Below are 20,016 nucleotides of genomic sequence, written 5' to 3'. Positions count from 1 at the left end.
CGGCGACCGGTGGTTATATCTGTAATGTCCGGCAGAGGGCGCGTCCTTGTACAAGTCCACGCTGCCTTCAGGTACACCTGGAAGTGTCGTAATCAATGTGACCTTAGAAAACAAAAACAGCTTCGTGCTCATTTTGCAAAACGAAAAAAAGAGGACGTTATTCATTTGTTTTGTAATTGCTCATTTTGTGTAGTATTTTGGAAGGATTTGGAGAGGGTTTTTTATTTTTTATTTTATTTTATTTGACCAAATCCAAAACCTAACCTTTTTTATTGTCTTAGGTTTAACACAAAGCCAAAATATCAAAAACAACCTCAAAATTAAAATAAAATATTATTTCGAGTCTCTACAATATGTTACAATCTATTCAGAGAAGATGTCTGTCACTTATACCTTTACTTTTTATTTAGTTAGTTATTTGTTTTTCTTTCTTTCTATTGGCATTATTATGTTTTTCATTTAGTGTACGTAAGAGACTGGCCACTCAATTTATACTTCCAATCATGGATTATTGTGATGTTGTATACCAAACTGCTCATAAATCTGACCTTGCTGCACTTAACACAGCCTACAATAGACTTTGTAGGTTTGTCCTTGGTTGCCCTTATCACACCCATCACTGCACGATGTACAATAGACTCAACTGGCCATCATTGAATGCGAGAAGACATATGCACTGGTTGCAATTTATATACAAATGTATTTACCTTAATTATCCACCTTATCTACAGCAGTTTCTTACCCATATACATCAATTTACCATATCAGACATTCTGCCCATCTCTATTTTTCTGTTCCCAATGTTAATAAATCTTTCAGCAGAAGATCTTTTAGCACCAGCAGATTGGAATAACCTACCGGCTAATATCACATCCATTCCTTCATTTGTTATCTTTAAGCGTGCTCTGTTTTCTCACCTTAAATTGGCTTGCTCTTGTTTTCATTGAAGCTGCATGAACTTTCTGATTTGGTGAGGTGATTGTATTCATTATCTGTTGTCTCAGTTTCAGTGTTGGCCATTGTGTGTTTGTGTGTATGGTTGTTTTGTCCCCCCCCCCCCCCCCCCCCCCCCTTTTTCCCCCTTCCTTCCTTTTTGTTGTCGTTGTATTGTCTAGTCTATGCCTATATGTTGAATCAATGTCTGTTTATATGTCTGGACCCCCTCAAAAACGAGATGATGCATCTCAAGGGGTTTATCCAAATAAAATAAATTTAAATTTATATCATATTTATACTTTTTTTAAATTTAAAGTATCCTTTATTTATTAACTGGAATGTTGGAATGTTATTTATTATATTATTTCTTTTTAAAGGGGGTTATAAGTGAAATGTAGGATAGATCCAAAGAGTTGTGCTAATAAGTCCAGATGATGTATGAATTTGATTTTATGTTTAAAGATTTAAGTTTAAGATTAAGAAACTTGATGAAATACATGAAAATTATACTTTCATTTTGTTTGTTGAGGTAATGAGATATACAAAGTTGACGACATGCAAATCGTCATCATTAAGATAATTAAGACAATAATGTAGACTATTGCAAACAAGCATATGCCAGCAAATGGTTATGAAAGCTGGAAAATGTAGCTTAAACATAAACATTTCCAGTCATGATATCCACTGCACATTTATAACAATAAGAGACATATATCTACACCCCCTTTTTTTAATAGTTTTTTGCATAGCTTATGTCTGCTCGGGGATAATGGCTCTCATAAAATATGAAGATGTGTTGGTGTTACCGGTTAACATTTGATGGCACTGCGAGTTAAGAGGATTTAGGAAAATCTGCTTTTTCGTGATTGTTTATGCACAACTATAGAAATCGGTTAGTGCATCAAATCATCTATTTTCGGACACATGGTTTTGGCCTTGTTACCTTCAGGCTGCACGCTGTCAAACTCGTTTCCAATGAAATCAATCCTTCAGCCTTCAGCCTTAAATTAAGGAAACAATTAGGTTAGAGTTCATCCTCTGTTAGTTTGAGATGTTGCTTGGAATATAAGCATTTGTGTATTCAGTAATGTGTTCAACAAATGCTGATATGCTATGTTATAAAACAGCCCACAAAAGCTGCTAGAAAACCTCCCCCTGGGCGCGCAGAGGCTGCACCGTCGGCATCAGGACCGGAGGTGGGACGCAGGGTGAGAATATGTGACAGGTGGACGAGAGGCTGATCTGAGTAGACACACGTTGCAGCTCTTCGCTTTTGGATGTATTTTGGGCTAACAACGACTTAATGAAGTGAAAGTGAGGTCATTTTGCGGATCAGTCTTCTCAGAGGTGAGTGTTTTAAAATGATCTTTTAAATAATTTTAAACATGCTTTATTTCCAGAAAGCAGTATTGATGTTTGATAAAAAAATAAAAATACTAAATAAAAGGTTCCAGACCTATGATATACTTAAAACGACAGTAGATTACTCAGTGATAATGCTGTTAAACTGCTGTCATCTGCAGCATCTTTTCTTTTTCTTTAAAAAAAAAAAAAAATCTCTCATACATCTTTATGTCATTGCGTGTAGGCTAGCTGCTCTCTAAACACAGCTGCTGTAGAGCATTTACTTAGTTTCTTCAAATGAGAAAAACACACAGCATGTATACAGCCCACATAATGGTCTTGCATGCAAATCTGTCATACAGTGATTGAAGTGATAATGTAGGCCCACTATAGGTAGTATAGTGGGCCTACAGTAGGCCTATCCCACAGGAGTGTTTTTTTGTTTTTCAGTTTAATCTCACATCAGGTACATGAGTTACATCACAGGTGTGTTTCATGATGAAGGAGAGCATTAAGTCAAAAAACAACCAGGCCATCTCAGAAATCCAGGCAGGTGAATTCACATGGAGGAACTATCTATGGCATTTTAAAGGCAGAAAACTACAGCACAGTATGTATTTATTTATTGGGCTTGTGTGTATGTTCATATCTATACATTTCCATTTCATTTTGGGATATTTTCCCCTTCCCTGGCTGAACAGCATGACACCATTTTCATTGTATCTAATCTAAGCTCATTAGAACTAGATGACATAGATGAATGTTTTGGCACTCTATATGAGAACAAATCCGGTACCCTACATGCACTAATCATCGCTCAGTAATATAAAATCTTTTCAACACTAATTATGATTGAATGAAGGGACACTGACATCATCTGTGCTGAATAAATTAGCTCCTGCGGTAACTGAGTTATTCAAATGTAATTACTGAACACTAAGTAGATTTACTCGTTTGACGATAGCACAAAATACAATTACTATTAAAAATAGTCACTGTCACATGGTCACAGTTCAAAGAATGGAATTAACATCATACTCGAATAAATGAATGAAAGTTTTCCAATGCACAAACCATCAAACGCTGGATGGGAACGTAGATTCGACCAACTATTGGGCAGAGGCTGAGTGGATGGACAGTGCGAGGACCATGACATGACAGAGCGCAGATGATGAGTCTGTGGGTGGTGTCACACATGTAGTGAGAGTTATAATCCAGTCAAGACCAGCTGTCCATTGCACATTGTTGTCCATTCACTGCTTGAGACGCTGCTCTCTAATTCTCTGGGTCATCTTTGGAGATATGGAGCTGATGTTCATTTATCCAAGACTGTAGACTAATGAAATAAATGTGTCTGTTTAGTGGGATATTAAAAATAGATCTCCTGAAATTGGTGTGATTTTGATTTGAGAGTGAAATTGGAGTATTTTGCCTCTCATTAATATATTTACACTAATAAAATATCCAGCCTTATGATAATGAGGCAGTGGTTGTCAAAAGGCTAGAGAGGTGAGTTTGTGACCTGTGGGTTACTAGTTCATTGGATTGGAAGGATAAATCTAGGTAGCAAATGAAGAAGCAGTGCATGCTCCTCCCTCATTACCACCACTGAAGTTCCCCTCAGGAAAGCCTTTAACCCCAACTGCTCCAGTGGAGTTGCTCAGTACCAACAGATTAGACTATAGTTGTACTGGGCAGCTTCCAGGAATGTGTAACTGTGTGAATGTGATCAGGGCTTTCCTGAAAAAGACAGTATTGCTCTAAGTGAAATAAATGTTTATAAAACAATATATAATGTAAAATATGTTTATCTGTGTTTAGATGGAGCAATGACAGGAGAGCCATGATGCTGCAGCGGGTCGTGGTCAAACCCCGGAGACAAGCTTTACGGGGACCTGGTTACCTGTTTCAAGCTCAATCCTGCTCTAGTCTTTCCATGACAGAGGAACTTTTTTTAGATGCCGCAGAATATGGCAATGTCCCTGAAGTGAGGCGGATGCTACAGGAGCTGCCAGACCTCAATATCAACTGTGTGAATTATATGGACCAGAATGCATTGCAGCTAGCAGTTTCCAATGAACATTTGGAGGTCACTAAGCTCCTACTTAGAATGAAGGACATTGCTAGAATAGGAGATGCTTTGCTGTTAGCCATCAGTAAAGGTTATGTCCGTATAGTGGAGGCCATACTGAGCCATCAGGCCTTTGCAGACGGTCAGAGGTTGATAAACAGTCCCAGCCAGGTTGACACACATGATGATTTCTTTGCTTATGATGAGGATGGCACACTTTTCTCTCACGATATCACTCCCATTATTCTGGCCTCCCAGTGCCATGAATATGAAATAGTGCATATACTTCTTACGAAAGGGGCCCATATAGAGCGTCCTCATGATTACTTCTGTCCGTGCAGGATCTGCAGTGAGCAGCAGAGGCATGACTCTTTTAGCCATTCACAGTCTCGCATCAATGCATATAAAGGTCTGGCCAGTCCAGCGTATCTGTCTCTCTCCAATGAAGACCCTGTGATGGCAGCTCTGGAGCTGAGCAATGAGCTTGCAGTTTTGGCCAACATTGAGAAGGAGTTCAAGGTATAGTATATTATATTAAAATGTTCCATATTTTCCACACAAATTCATATACAATAGCTGTACATGATGTTGAGAAAAAGATTAAAGTCTGCACTTATGACAAGGTTGGAGGATTTTCCATTGGTTATTTTGCTATTAGTGACTCTTAAAAGTATAAGATGGTACAACACCTGTGGCCTTTCTCTGTTACAGAATGATTACAAGAAACTGTCCATGCAGTGTAAAGACTTTGTGGTGGGCCTCCTGGATTTGTGCCAAAACACAGAGGAAGTGGAAGCCATCTTAAACGGGGACACCGAATCATGTAAAAGCCCTGAAACCTTTGGGAGACAAAACCTTATCAGGTTGAAACTTGCCATAAAATATGAAGTTAAAAAGGTAAGCGTGTGAGCAACGCACTTTCATATTTTGGATTAGAATTGACGCACTTGTTTTCATTGTCAACCTTGTGTTTAAATATGTAATCCCTCTCTCCATCTCTCTCTCTCTCTCTCTCTCTCTCTCTCTCTCTCTCTCACCTAAACACACACTCAAACACACTTACTGCCAATGAGGCAGTTTGTGGCACATCCAAACTGTCAGCAGCAACTCCTCTCCATCTGGTACGAGAACTTGTCTGGACTACGTCAGCAAACCACAACTGTTAAAATCCTTCTTGTTCTTGGTGTAGCTGTTGGTTTGCCTATTCTAGCCTTTATGTACTGGATAGCACCATCAAGTAAGGTTAGTTACCGAAATGTCATACATTGTTATAGTGTCTTGACTTTTATTTTAAGGATCTCAGACAGTTGAAACTCAACGGCTCAGCTCAAAGGAGACAATGTTGGACTTAAAGTACATTTGTCATGTGTCCAGAAACACAAATGTCCCATGTCTGCTGGATATATATATAGGCCAATTATGCTAATACATTATTAAGTGATAATATGCCAGGGTGGTGGGTTTGTAAACTTGTTGTGGAATTGTTTGAGCATTAAGTGGCCAAAAAAGATTATTGCAGTAATGTCAGAAAACTGTGTTACTTCTTCTGGTTTGGATGACTGGTATCTTGTTAGTCACTTCTTGCTGTAGTCATTTCTCCCGTTTATACTGGCCATAACAAGATTTCTTTCAATTGAAGAGATAGAGGACAAAATCCCCAACCTCTTATCCTGTGCTGTATTTATATTATATGTAATTATAAGTTTATTTGAAGCTAATATGAGGCTTCAGCCATCCATATTAGTTAAGTTGCTGTGTTTTTATTGCAGCGTTTCCTCTCTTTGTTACGATCTTTCCACTGGAGCTGAACAGGAAAACACAGTCTGTCGAGACACAAAGAGGGACATTTTTTACTTATGTGACTAATTGTGGAAGAAATCCACCTTATTTGACCAACTCAGACATCATTTTATATTAAGGTACACTTTTAAATACATATTTGCTCAAAACGAGGAATATGGATTTTGTCCTCCTTCATTTACATTATTAGGGATCTTCTAATGGTCAGCATGAACAGGAGGAATGATTGCAGTAAGAAAAACTTGTTTTAATGTTCATATCAGCACCAGACTGTTGTTTTAAGACAGACTTGAACATTTGTGAATTTATAATTTGGGAAAAATGCAGAAAATGTAAAACTTTGTTCTGTTTTGTCATTTTCTGACTTCTGCCAGTTAGGGAAACTCATGCGTGGACCTTTCCTGAAGTTTGTGGCCCATGCAGCTTCCTTTATGATATTTCTTTGCCTACTGGTCCTGAACGCAGCAGACCGGTTTGAGGGACCGTCGGTGCTGCCAAATATGACCACCCATGATCACCCTTCGCAACTGTTTCGTATGAAGACTACCCCCTTCACCTGGATGGAGATTCTCATCATATCCTGGGTCATAGGTCATGAGTGTGAAGTGTTACTATAAAACTGTCTCCTCTCCAATCTTATCTACTTCTCATAATTTAAGTGTCAACTCTTACTATAAAACTGTCTCCTCTCCAATCTTGTCTACTTCTCATAATTTAAGTCAACTTTCTGCACTGTCAGCTGTATATGCATGGTCAAGGATATTATGAGTCACTGAGGGGTTATAAATCCCCAAACATGTAGGCTATAATGCCAGTGTATTGCCCATAGATAATTATGTATTCTTACCACATGCACCATACTAAATCAGACTGGTAATAAGATGTTAAAACAGTCATAGAAAAAAAAATCACTTTTCTCAACAGGCGAGACTTTGGAGCCATATCACACATGTTTTGCCAGTAAATCCTATGTCTTCATTTGAGAGAGAAACATTCTGACTGTCAACCCAATATGTGATTTCTTTTTCCTACAGGGAAAATTTGGGAAGAATGTAGAGACATTTGGTCGCAGGACATCCGGGAATACATCTCAGAACCTTGGAATCTTCTTGACTTTAGTATTTTAGCCATTTTTATTACCTCCTTCATGGCCAGATTAATGGCTTTCTGGCATGCATACTCTGCCCAGTGTTATGTTGACAAGCACTACACTGACCTGTCCAACTTGACTTTGCCCTTTGAGATACAGTATTTCCAGCTGGGTAAGTATGGACCTTAGAATTCAAGTATTATAATAATGATTTCATATTTTGTGTCTTATTAAACATTTCATATTTTCAGGTTCAGACTTCAATTTTAAATTCCATCTTTGTTGCACTGGATATTTATTTTTAAAATGTATTGATCTGACTGCTTGATACAGATATTGATTTAAATAGAGTGTAAGATTATTGTATTGAAACTGTTCTCACATTCAGAATTTGTTCATTTTTAGCTCGAATAGACTGGATTCCCTCAGATCCGCAACTTATATCTGAAGGCCTCTATGCAGTTGCAGTTGTGCTGAGTTTCTCTCGCATTGCATACATCCTGCCTGCCAATGAGAGCTTTGGCCCTTTGCAGATTTCCCTGGGAAGGACAGTGAAGGATATCTTTAAGTTCATGGTGATTTTCATAACAGTTTTTGTGGCATTCATGGTGGGAATGTTCAATCTGTATTCATACTACCTCGGGGCCAAGCACAACGATGCCTTTACAACGTGAGTCTGAACTATAGACTGCTGAAATTATGGAGTTTAATTACAAAAAATTGGAAAATGACAATTCATTTTCCAATAATGCCTTTGGACACACTTTATGTTGTATGTATGTAAGACATACACTGATTTAATTCCCATTTCTCCATTTCCCCAGGATTGAAGAAAGTTTTAAGACATTATTTTGGGCCATCTTTGGCTTGTCGGAAGTGAAATCAGTGGTCCTTAATATCGACCATAAGTTCATTGAGAATATTGGCTATGTTTTGTACGGGGTGTACAACATCATCATGGTGATTGTCTTGCTGAATATGCTCATTGCCATGTTTAACAGCTCCTTTCAAGAAATTGAGGTACGTCTCAGCCATTCATGTTTGAATTAGTAATGATTTATATGATAATTAAGTTCAATATCATTAGTCTTTGGCAATAAGTGAGTGTTTACTGCTAATGCCTATTGTCAAGTTTCAGTGGAGGGGCAATAATACTGCAGATTAAATAAAGAGACGAGGATGAGTAGATGGAAGTTGGATGAAAGTTCTGAATAATCACATTTTTGACATCATAGAGAATAACTTTAATTTTTATTCTCTGTCAGTAAATCAGTTGCACCTAACTGTTACATTTTTGTTACTTTATTAAATTAAAATAAATATTTTATTGATTCAAATATAATCACCTAAATATTTAAATGGTGGTACTTTTAAACCAGCTTTTGTGTTGTTATGTTTTGTGAAGCTTATCAAATGTTTTCCCTGGTTCTTACCCCCTTCTTACCATGTCTTCTCTGTTGATACACAGGATGATGCCGATGTGGAGTGGAAGTTTGCCAGAGCAAAACTCTGGTTCTCGTATTTTGAGTATGGTGGCACGCTGCCTGTGCCCTTCAACCTTGTACCCAGCCCTAAGTCTGTCGTTTCCCTCTTACGGGGAATAAGGGAATTTCTTTGGGATTTACCTCGGGGCAAAATCAAAGAAAATTCCAAGGATGAGGTGGAACTTAACAATGTAAGGAATCATTTGTTGACACAACTTATATTTAAAGCAAGAATGTTAGCAAATTAATTTTTGAATGTAAATTAAAGGCTCTGTCAGACAATTGTTGCTCTTCTGGTGAAGTGTGCCTATAGCCTTTGATACAGGTGAACAGGGCCCTCTTGTGTCACATTTAAAAGTTGCATTTGGAAGTGTGTTCTTTAAAACTATGTTATAAAATGGACCTCTCTTTTTCTCTTTATACTGTTTTTAATTTTAGTTGAGGCAACAGGAAGATTTGACTGTGGAAGCATCGCTTTGTCCCACCCGTCACAAAGTAAAGCAGTTTTCATATACTGATACATTCTGTTGGGTTAACAACAACTAGTTTTTCCTGAGTAAAGTTTCCTACAAATATCAATATTTATTTATTTCTCCACAGGGACGATGTACATCATTATACATTTTCAGAGAACTAAAAACGGAAATGTACCCAATTGCAGCCAAGGGCTGATTTCCATTGGTAGTCCCCCCTGCCACAATTCCTAAAATTAAAATTAACTACATTACACATAATAAATATGATGCAATTACATTAACCCTAACCCTAACCTTAACCCTTACAATTCATGTTGCTTTGGTACATTGTGCTTGTTCTGAGTAGTGATCAGAGGGGAAAAGGGAGTGCTTGGGGTGTATAGATCGAGTGTGAGATTGCAGCAGTGCAGAATCTGGTACATTATTGTGGTTTTGATTGATCATGATGAATGACAGTGGTAGGGGTTATTTAAGAGGTTAAAATGCTGTAGTGCTGATTTCCAAGTGCTGTCAGTTACATAGTAAAGTACACAATAAAAACCTACCTTATTTTAACACCTAATTTCTAGAGAGCACATTGAGGACATACAGGTCAAGTGCTAATAGTCACTAATAACAGGCTGTATAATCAAACATGAGTTATAAAAGTAGCTGTTCTTTTATCCTTAACTAATTTGGATTAAAAAAATGAGCCTCTCAGTTTAAGATCCAAATCATCTGCTCTTCATTTCAGAAGATAATGAATCGTCTCATCAAACGATACATCTTAAAAGCGCAGAGAGATAAAGACAATGATGAAGTGAATGAAGGTGAGTCGAGCAGGTTTTCTGGATACGGTGCTCTTCAAGTAGATATCATCGCATTATGAAACATTATTGGAAGCTGTTTCACTTACTGCTCCACAGGTGAACTGAAAGAGATCAAACAGGACCTCTCCAGTCTCCGCTATGAGCTGCTGGAAATGGGGAACCACGAGATGGAGACCCTGGCAGAGCTCATCAGGCAGCTGGATGAAGTCATGCATGCTCACGAGAAACAAAGCTTAGAAGAGGGAAATAATTAACTGCCTATACTTTCTTTAAGAAAATATAAGTATTAAACATGTTTTTACTAGTCATGCTACACTCTGGGGCACTCAGTCAGGATCAAAAGGCCCTAGGCACAGACCTGATCCACCTTTACGGATACATTTAATCTGATCACACTAGATATTTTGTGTTTTAAATATTAGAAAGGGTTAACATCACTGAGTTCTTCCTTTGCATAAATATATCAATTTATAGCAAAACTCATGAAATTATATGTCCCTGTCCTGTATCTGTACAGTTTACCACATGGTGGCACTAACAAAACTTTCTTCTTGTTGCACAGCCTCTGTTAAACAAATATGCACTACTGACTGCTGACATGATGGTGCTGCCTGTCACTAGCTGTTTATATAATTTGATACAGAGGTGATCTTTTCCCCCCCGTCTGGAGCAGAAAAGCAGTTCAGATTAATAAAGAAGACTTTGTATGCAGTGGCAGATTGGTCAGACATACCATAAAAATACATGTAAGCCTATTGGTAATATCCACTCTCAGAGCTTTCTGTGATTCAAAAGTTATGAGAAAAATGAGAAATTACAAAAACAGTACTAATGCAGTAAGTACAAGTACAATAAAATACTGTGAAAGAAAATGCAGTGATATATTTAACATGAAAATACAGTAGTGAGTCTGTATATGACAATACAGTAATATTGTAAATGTAAATACAGTGACAATAGTGTCAATGAAAATGCATTAATAATATTATAAATGTGAATACAGTAATGATACTGTAATTGAAAATACAGTAAAAAATACTGTAGAAGTTACAGTATGCTTTTTACAGTGTAACCATTATTTTCATGTAATGAAACCTTAAAATCACTCAGCAGGACTCTAGTTTTAATATTCATACATTCACTTTTGTTATATTTTTTATGTTGTGTTTTATTAAACTGATTAAGCTGATCAATTAAGCATAGTGTCTAATGAATATGATTAAAATGAGTGTAATCTTCGCCTCATGGAGTACAGAGGCTTTATGGGTTTTTAAAATCATTGCAGCAGATGCTGTTGGGCTCCTGCTCTCTCGCTTTGTGAAAGAAGCAAGACAAATGTCTGAGGACAGTCTGACCTGTCAGCTAAAGGAACAGCTCACCTCCATGCAGTCATGCCAGGAGACTAAAAGCTGCTGTTGACTTAAGCTTTCAAGTCCCTGGAGCATACCGTACCATGGAAAACTGAGGGAGAGGCACAGTTAACAAAAACATTGATAAAATAACCATAAAAATTGTACTTTTATCTTCTTATCTTTTGATGAGTATCATGGGGGCATACGTTCCTAACATACACTATATTGCCAAAAGTATTCACTCACCCAACCAAATAATTGAAATCAAGTATTCCAATCACTTCCATGGCCACAGGTGTATGAAATCAAGCACAAAGGCATGCAGACTGTTTCTACAACATTTGTGAAAGAATGGGTCGCTCTCAGGAACTCAGTGAATTCCAGCGTGGTATTGTGATAGGTTGCCACCTGTGCAACAAGTCCAGTCGTGAAATTTCCTCGCTCCTAAATTTTCCACAGTCAAATGTCAGTGGTATTATAATAAAGTGGAAGGGATTGGGAATGACAGCAACTCAGCCATGAAGTGGTAGGCAATTTAAAATGACGGAGCGGATGCTGAGGCGCATAGTGCGCAGAGGTCGCCAGGTTTCTGCACAATCACTACAGACCTCCAAACTTCATGTGGTCTTCAGATTAGCTCAAGAACAGTGTGTAGAGAGCTTCATGGAATGAGCAGCTGTATCCAAGCCATACATCACCAAGTGCAATGCAAAGCGTCGGATGCAGTGGTGTAAAGCACGCCGCCACTGGACTCTGGAGCAGTGGAGATGTGTTCTCTGGAGTGACGAATCACACTTCACCATTTGGCAATCTGATGGACGAGTCTGGGTTTGGAGGTTGCCAGAAGAACGGTACTTGTCTGACTACATTGTGCCAAGTGTAAAGTTTGGTGTACGGGGGATTGTGGTGTGGGGTTGTTTTTCATGAGCTGGGCTTGGCCACTTAGTTCCAGTGAAAGGATACCAAGAGATTTTGGACAATTCCATGCTCCCAACTTTATGGGAACAGTTTGGGGATTGCCCCTTCCTGTTCCAACATGACTGTGCACCAGTGCACAAAGCAAGGTCCATAAAGACATGGATGAGAGAGTTTGGTTTGGATGAACTTGACAGGCCTGCACAGAGTCCTTACCTCAACGTGATAGAACACCTTTGGGATGAATTAGAGCGGAGACTGAGAGCCAGGCCTTCTCGTCCAACATCAGTGTGTGACCTCACAAATGTGCTTCTAGAAGAATGGTCAATAATTCCCATAAACACACTCCTAAACCTTGTGGAAAGCCTTCCCAGAAGAGTTATAGCTGCACAAGGGTGGACCGACATCATATTAAACCCTATATGGATTAAGGATAGGATGTCACTTAAGTTCATATGCGACTCGAGTCAAGGCAGGTGAGCCAATACTTTTGGCAATATAGTGTATGTTAAGCTTGTCAAATAGATGACAAGATTACCAGAACATGGTGTTACACAATCAATCAATCAATCAATCAATCAATCAATCAAACTTTATTTAGCACATTTCATACATACTAGTGTAGTACAAGATGCTTTACAGTTATTTGATTGACAAGCTGATAATATGGTGTTACATAAGAATTGAAGGCTGCTGGTGGTCACCATGAGCCACTTGCGTCACAATTACAGATTAATGTTTGAAAACTAGGTCATTACAGCATTTGAAGAACACATCATGTAGATATGAATGAGAAACTGTTCTCCAAGAATTATGTAGGCCAAAGCATGAGAATCCCCATGCAGTGATAGCAAAAATATGACGCAGAAGATAGGGCCAAGGCCTGCGTTTACATCATAACTACATGCATCAGCAACATCCACACTCGACTGATTAACTTGAATAGTGAAACCCTTTCTGTTATCTAACTAACAGAAATGTTCTCTTATGTAAATTAGATGAGCACAAGTGAGGTGAGGGTGATGTTATGACACAATAAGAAATATAGAGGACCATCATGCAGTAAATGCGAGGTAAACGGATAAATCATCACTTTATCAAAGGTTGTTTGTTGCATTTGGCAAAAGATAATAAGACCCAATGCTTGAAATGGGAACTTTGATTTCAAGCAGCAGAAAATAGACATCAAACTGGAAAAGATTGTTACATGAAACTAAGAGGAAAAACTAAGAAACAAAAGTCATACTTTGACTTCATTACAGGATACAGACCTTACATAACACTCCATAAAGTTACTTCAACACCTCACTGCCATAGAGATTAATGATGTCTCAAAGTGGGAGATAAAACTGCAAAGCACAATGGATTGCAGTGATTTTTTATCTCCGACTCTCCCACCTCTCTCACGGTTACAAACACCATGTAATCCTATTCTCATAGCTACAAATGGTACTACTCAACCAAAGTGAATATATGTATATACTGTATATATACACACATACATACACACACACACACACACACACACACACACACACACACACACACACACATATATATATATATATATATCACACATATATATGACAACAAAATTAGGGGGCTTGATGTTCAGTTGAGTTCAGCAGGGCTGGTAAGGGTAACAATTGCTATGATTGATTTTTTGGGATAAATAAAAGTATTGTAGTCTCATCTTTGGCACCCTCATTTGACCAACACTGTCTCCATTGTTGACCTCAGTAGGGTGGAGACTAATCATTCTACACTCTGAAGTAAACTACTGTAGATTCTCCCCAGTGGCTGGCTATTTCACTGTAGGTCTGCTGTCAAGTGTACATATATTTCTCCAGCGTGGCTCTGCGTTGATTCTTTCCATGACATCCTGTCGAGGATTGGCTATTTACTCTCAATAGGAAAAGCAACTGGAAATCTGTGAAGAATTCAGCTTTTAAACATGACACCCACAACAAGGATTTAACTAAATATGTTGTCATGTTAGTTTTATATAGTATAGCCAGGTTATTTTTTTAAAGTATAGATTGTACTTTATATCTATAGTAGAGCACATATACTATATCATTTTATAGCATAGATTGATCAGCACAGGCTGAAAGTTGGTTTTATTTCTGAGCAGCTGTTGAATTGCACAGGATTGACTCATAGGTAAAAGAAAGGCGAAGTCACAGCCTTTCTCGACTGGGAGGAGGATTTCAGGAAGGTCTCTGAACCACAGCCTATCACACGCCGTCCAGGCTCCGGCGCACTCAAGTCTCTGCTGTGCGCTTTGTGGCTCAGAACATGGAAAATAAACTCAACGAAAGGATGATCACTATTAGTACTTCGATTGCTGACTCCACCGATACAAGAGTAAGTGAATTAATTGAAGCTGGATACAGTACTAAATTATCTAACGAGCCACCGTCTCTGACTTGCATGTCCCCCTCCTCCGTGCGTAATTATGGTAACGCTGGCACATTGGTCCACGGTCATTCCAGCAGCGACGGTACCGTTTTCAAAGACTGTAACATGCTCGATGGTTCACTTGCTGCAAAACATTTTTTTGGTCGTGGCACTGAATTTCTTAAGTGTGACAGTGTGCCGTGGGAAGATTTTGTAAAAGTTCAGAGGACAACTGTGGCCACATCCGAAAGTTTGCCAGGCGCAAATTTAAGCCTCTCCTCTACAGCCGGAGCGTGTAAATTCATTAAGGATGAAAATGAACCCTCTGTGATTATGGAAAGTCCGTGTCCCAGCTTTGATCCATCATCAGAGATACCTGATCTTGACACCTGCTGCGACACGGACAGGAAGCAGCTGGGGCTTGGTGACGGGGAGTCGGCAGTTTCTACACCAGCGCTGGAGGGATCTCCAAACTTTTTGATCGACCTGAACCAAACAGAGCAAATGCCCTTATTACCAAATGCCACTTTGCAGAGGACTGACTCCAGGTGTGGTTTGTCCGGGAAAGGTGTGATGGAGTTTGACACTCAACTGGCGATGTACAAGCCCGACGTTCCCCGCTGGCAGATGCAGACGTCTCTTGGTGAGTCTCAGTACTGGTGCCATTCTGCAGGGATGACGGAGGACCCGTTCACAAACAACGGCTATCATGGGGTCCAGAGCCAAGCTTTGACTCAGCGGAACCTCTCACCTTTCACCGCTTTCCCCGGGTAATTACAAACTCTCACATAGATGAATCCATTTTTAATTAAAATAGAGGCAATGCACGTATTCATGACGAATGCAGGTCTATTGTAAGTGAGACTTTAAGAGTTAAAAGATAGATCAATTTAGAGATAGGGCTGTATATTAATCATTACATTTGATAATCATCTCAGTGTGAGGACAGATCACTCCCTAGTGCTCAACAATTACACTTTTATCATTCTGTCAGTCTATTTCTGAGGCTGAGAAACAAGAAAAAAAGACAAACTTGTTGTTTTTTACTTCACTATCTAGACTGCCATCTGTCTCTCATGGAAATGTTATAAAATCAGTGCACTTCTATTGATAACAAGTAAGAGTGAGTGATAACATCTTATCCCAATTTATTTTCCCAAATACCATATCTGCGTGAATAAATAAATTAAAAAAAAAAAAAAAAAGAAAAACAATTATCCCCTGCTCTACAACCACGCACCGTTATATCAACTAACATCAAGGACCCCTGCCTCAAATGAACATTTCACCCTAATCTTAATGTAGAAAAGTTAAAAGGATGATTACATTTTAAAATTAAGGTCTTTTGCATGTTAAAAGTAATCTTTCTGTAGTTTGTACCTAAATTTTGCTTCATAGACACTTCATCAATGCAACTGTTTTTCTTTTTTCAGTATGCCACCTCAGAGACAGTGTATGATCTGTGGTGATGAGGCATCTGGTTGCCACTACGGAGTCCTAACCTGCGGGAGCTGTAAAGTATTTTTTAAAAGAGCAGTAGAAGGTGAGGAAAGAAAATGTTCTTCTACTTTTTTTTTCTCAGTCATCGATAAACCTTTGTCACAGAGAAACTTTTTTTTAACTTGTCACAGTAGCAAAAGCACAGGTGTAAATGATAAAATGAATGATGGCTGAATTCAGTTTCAGGGTCCTGGTATTGTGCTCCTACCATGATTTACTGTAGCCATTGTTGATGTTATTTATTATTATTATAATACTTGTGCTTTCCCAAATATGACTGTGGCTGTAAAAAAGTCCTCTATTGTCCATGGTACTCATACATATTGTACTGGGACTGTCATGAAAGGAGAGAACCTAAATCCTCACCTATTGCGGACAGTTTAACTAATTCTTTTAATATTTTATTCTATTTCAAGATGCCTTTTTTAACATGAGGCCGCTGTTGGTCTTCACATACTCTCATACCCACTGTGGTTGCTATGTTTTTTATACATGTTAAATTGTAACAAATGCCATTTAATATTTTGCTTTTGTAGATGGAAATGTGCCACCTAAGGTAATCTAGTTAAAGGTTGTGGTTGTTAATCAGTCGACATTGTTCCTGATAAATAAACAAAAACATGAAAAATGGAAGAAGAAAAAAAGAAACACTGAATGTTACAGGCTGTAACTAAATATCAGTTACCAGGGAGTTACCACATAAGATTTGACTGACCTTCTATGGTAGCCGCTAAAGGTCATTAGCAACAGTATCACATTGACCAGTGTTCACCATGTTCCTTGTCTTGGACTTGTTTTTCTAGTTATCTTGAAATGTGAGATATCTAAGAGCCACTATGTCTCACCACGGCTGTGTCACTCTGTCCTCACACGCCTCGCCTCTATCTAATTTTCCCCTTAAGATCTCTCCTCAGCACAGAAAGTGTGGAGTGGAGTAGCCGTGCTAATAGTCAGAAGCCCTTCAGCACTTTTTTTCGTCTCATTATGTGCCTCTTCTTCTCCTTACATATTTGAAAACCAAGCATTGTTAAAATAGTGTGTATTGTCTGTACCTTTTTACTCAACAGGCCATCATAGCTATCTCTGTGCTGGGCGAAATGACTGCATTGTGGACAAAATCCGGAGGAAAAATTGCCCTGCGTGTCGCCTCCGAAAGTGCTATCAAGCAGGAATGATGCTTGGAGGTACCCTTTTTGTTGGATTTCTTTTTTTTGCACAGAGCTAATGCACCCATATGACACATATCAACCACCAAGTCACACTTTGAAACCATGATTAGCATAAAAGAGAATGTTTAAAGTGTTCGGATCAAAAGGATAACAATGAATTTATATTAAACAGGATCCTTTTGTAAGCAGAAGTATTTAACTCCTTTTTTATGTCCAAATTTGAGCCATTTCACCACTTTAATAGTGAATTTGATTGGCATAGGAAGCAAAACAATGAAGCTCTGTGATGTGGGCACAAATGCTCTTCCTTATCAGATCTAATTAAACCTTGTCTTTATGTCACAGGCAGGAAGCTAAAGCGTTTTGGGGCATTGAAAGCCTTGGGGTTGGCCCCGTCCCTGATGTTCCAGTCCCACTTGGCCATGTCCAACAACAATCAGGCCTTGACCACCATGTCGTGCATACCAGGCATCCGTGAGGTGCAGCTATCGCAACAGATCATCAATATCCTGGAAAACATCGAACCAGAGACCATGTACTCTGGCTATGACAGCACCCAGTCCGATGTTACCCATCTTCTGCTAAACAGTCTCAACAGGCTGTGTGAGAAACAGCTGCTGTGGATCGTCAAATGGTCCAAGTCTCTGCCAGGTAACAGCTCTGTGCAGCTCATGGTCACAGCATTTGTTGCCATGGGGACCCACCGGCAGGCCTCCCCGAAGGTCTCAGCCTTCACACTGAAGGAGATAGAGGGTTTTGTAAAGCCATCAATACTGGCTATAACAGCAGTTTCCTCAAGTGGTATAAAACCACTTGATTGTCACAGGAAATGATAAAATAGAAAGCAATATTATAAAATATAAAATGGTATTAAAGTTTTAAACTGAGTCAGAATATAACTAGAAACCAATTGCACCACTGGTTATGATAATATATTTGTACAGACAATTTGATCTGAAACGTCGATCTAATACAGCATGTTATTTTCTTTCTAAGGATTTCGGAATCTTCACATCAATGATCAGATGACCCTCATCCAGTATTCATGGATGAACCTGATGGTGTTTTCTCTTGGCTGGCGCTCCTTTCAGAATGTCACCAGTGAATATTTATACTTTGCACCTGACCTGGTTCTTAGTCAGTAAGTCATCAAACGCAATCTGAGTTGTATAGACATATGCATGAGTGATTTAAATGAAAATGTAAAAATGATCTACATTGTTCAAAAACACAACATGTTCAATATTTTTTTCTGTTCAGGGAACAAATGAGGAGATCTCCAATCTATGACCTTTGCCTAGCAATGCAGTTCATCCCTCAGGAATTTGCAAATCTTCAAGTTACCCGCGAGGAGTTTCTTTGCATGAAAGCCATAATATTACTCAACACAGGTAAGAGACAGAAAATCAGTGTCAGACTCAAGATTGACTATTTGTTTTTACCTTAAGTTGTTTTTACCTTAAGTTGACCTTCTGGTTGGAACTAGTTACACTGTGTAAGTGTTGCAAACATGGATGTGAAGCTTTGATGACCCTCTAAAGGGAGTGTTGCAACGGGTGACTGGACCTTGACAGGATTTATGTTGCAGCTGTTATCATGTCCCAGTTTTACGCTCACTAAAAAACATTGTTTTCCATAAGTAGCATGTTACTTCCAAAATAATCATTATTAACTGGCATTGCATCTCATAAGTGCTTGTAAAGCTTTCTTTTATAGTTTTCTACATTTAAAAGTGAATAATGTGTTTGGAGAAATTCTATTGTAAATCTACACGTGTCTGCTCTCAGTGCCTCTTGAGGGAGTGAAAAGCCAGGCAGCATTTGAAGATATGAGACAAAACTACATTCGGGAACTGACCAGGGTCATCCACATAAAGGAGAAGGGCATGGTGGCCAGCTCGCAGAGATTCTACCACCTCACCAAACTGATGGATGCCATGCATGATGTATGCTCCCTTAATGATCTGAGTACAGCAGCATGATTCATATGTGTCTTAAGATATTTTAATGAGTACTAAGCCAAACATGAATGTCTCTTATTGGACAGATAGTGAAGAAGGTCAACCTGTTCTGCCTGAGCACCTTCATCCAGGCAGACGCCATGAGAGTGGAGTTTCCAGAGATGATGACCGAGGTCATTTCCTCCCAGCTTCCCAAGGTCCTGGCAGGAATGGTGAAGCCCCTCTTGTTCCATACCAAATGATGATGCCAGCACAGACATCACGACTCTGCAGAGACATCTTGTGACTGGATTATTCACCCAACTATTACTGGATTCTTCATAGCCTTCACTAATGTAGCCAGTTACCTATACTTTGCCAAACTGCCTCTAATGCTCTTTAGCTATTTTACTTTATGTGGTTAAACAGAATCACATGTTTTTGTAGAGATATCTGGAATATCATAAATTCAGAGGGATCAGTCAATAAACCTCCTCCGTATAAAAAAACCCTTGAATCTGGTGTAGCCACCATTTCCCCATCAACATATTCTCTATAGATGGAACTAGCTGATGGAACTAGCTGATGTTGTTTTTTTGAGATACTGAAATATTTGTACTGAAGCTGCAGAAAAGAAAAAAAAGATAAGAGAAACAAAGAAATGTTTCTCACCTAAATAAAATTCTGTTAGGGCAGGCAGCTCTTAGTATGACTCACTGAACCTACTCTTG

The 20,016-nt window shown here is 38.8% G+C and overlaps 2 protein-coding genes across 4 annotated transcripts; both read left to right on the top strand.

The window, feature by feature from the left end:
• Positions 1-24: 24 nt before the first annotated feature.
• On the top strand, positions 25-10,264 carry trpc6b (transient receptor potential cation channel, subfamily C, member 6b). Its single transcript, XM_053320180.1, has 13 exons — positions 25-71; positions 2,064-2,144; positions 4,102-4,870; positions 5,063-5,248; positions 5,429-5,593; positions 6,526-6,742; positions 7,186-7,413; positions 7,647-7,911; positions 8,066-8,261; positions 8,710-8,916; positions 9,164-9,220; positions 9,935-10,010; positions 10,107-10,264. The coding sequence occupies exons 1-13, from the start codon at positions 25-27 to the stop codon at positions 10,262-10,264; spliced, it is 2,652 nt and encodes an 883-aa protein (XP_053176155.1).
• Positions 10,265-14,507: 4,243 nt separating this feature from the next.
• Positions 14,508-19,548, top strand: pgr (progesterone receptor). 3 transcript variants are annotated; one of them, XM_053321452.1, is made up of 9 exons: positions 14,508-14,666; positions 15,030-15,447; positions 16,111-16,220; positions 17,245-17,361; positions 17,692-17,997; positions 18,343-18,487; positions 18,607-18,737; positions 19,134-19,291; positions 19,393-19,548. In XM_053321452.1, exons 1-9 carry the CDS (start codon positions 14,576-14,578, stop codon positions 19,546-19,548), a joined length of 1,632 nt encoding a protein of 543 aa, XP_053177427.1. In that variant the 5' UTR covers positions 14,508-14,575. The 3 variants fall into 3 exon arrangements, with proteins under 3 accessions (XP_053177427.1, XP_053177426.1, XP_053177425.1); XM_053321451.1 differs by having other exon boundaries at positions 14,508-15,118; positions 15,212-15,447; XM_053321450.1 differs by having other exon boundaries at positions 14,508-15,447.
• The last annotated feature ends 468 nt before the right edge of the window (positions 19,549-20,016 follow it).

This window comes from Scomber japonicus, chromosome 6, assembly GCF_027409825.1.
Source record: "Scomber japonicus isolate fScoJap1 chromosome 6, fScoJap1.pri, whole genome shotgun sequence".
In the NCBI taxonomy this organism is placed as follows: Eukaryota; Metazoa; Chordata; class Actinopteri; order Scombriformes; family Scombridae; genus Scomber; species Scomber japonicus.
Note: the sequence above shows the minus strand (reverse complement) of the source record. Positions and strands in the feature narration are given on the sequence as shown.